Below are 502 nucleotides of genomic sequence, written 5' to 3'. Positions count from 1 at the left end.
GAACTAGAAGAGCACCAAGACCAGCAAGACCAGGCAAAATTGGCATTTCTTGTGTCTTGCTTATTCTCGTTACACGACAATGAGCAAAGAGGGCAGCTGTACAGGCCAATTGGCCACCCCAAAACCCACTACCACCCTAACCTAAACACCCAATACCCATAACCCAACTAATACATCAGCCAACCCAAAATCAAACCCATTTACAACCAAAACCCAATAATACAATACCCAAACCCAATTACAAACCCTAACAACCCAAGCCCACTATCTAAAAAATTTCAGCAGCAAACCCTAGCCACCAAAGTCTTCAGCCGCTCTCCCCTCTTCAGCCTTCTCCACTCCTCTGACACCAGCACCACCCCTGGTCACTCCCCATACCGTCTGCCACCGCATGCTTCTCCTCCACTTCCCTGACACTCCATACCTGCAAAGACAGAAGCAGACCAAACAGAATAGGACAAAAAATAAATAATATTTTCCTAGTTTTGTAGTCGGCTATAAA

The 502-nt window shown here is 46.0% G+C and overlaps 1 protein-coding gene across 1 annotated transcript in view; it reads right to left on the bottom strand.

Moving 5' to 3' along the window:
* Window positions 1–291: 291 nt before the first annotated feature.
* Window positions 292–502, bottom strand: part of LOC121219182 (leucine-rich repeat receptor-like serine/threonine-protein kinase BAM2) — a 4034-nt gene continuing 3823 nt past the window's right edge. The window contains exon 3 of the mRNA XM_041096878.1: window positions 292–424. Coding sequence (XP_040952812.1) covers window positions 292–424 — 133 coding nt within the window. The remainder of the gene's footprint in view (window positions 425–502) is intronic.

This window comes from Gossypium hirsutum, chromosome D07, assembly GCF_007990345.1.
Source record: "Gossypium hirsutum isolate 1008001.06 chromosome D07, Gossypium_hirsutum_v2.1, whole genome shotgun sequence".
Classification (NCBI taxonomy): domain Eukaryota; kingdom Viridiplantae; phylum Streptophyta; class Magnoliopsida; order Malvales; family Malvaceae; genus Gossypium; species Gossypium hirsutum.
The sequence above is the reverse complement of the archived record's forward strand: the minus strand, read 5'-3'. Positions and strand labels throughout refer to the sequence as shown.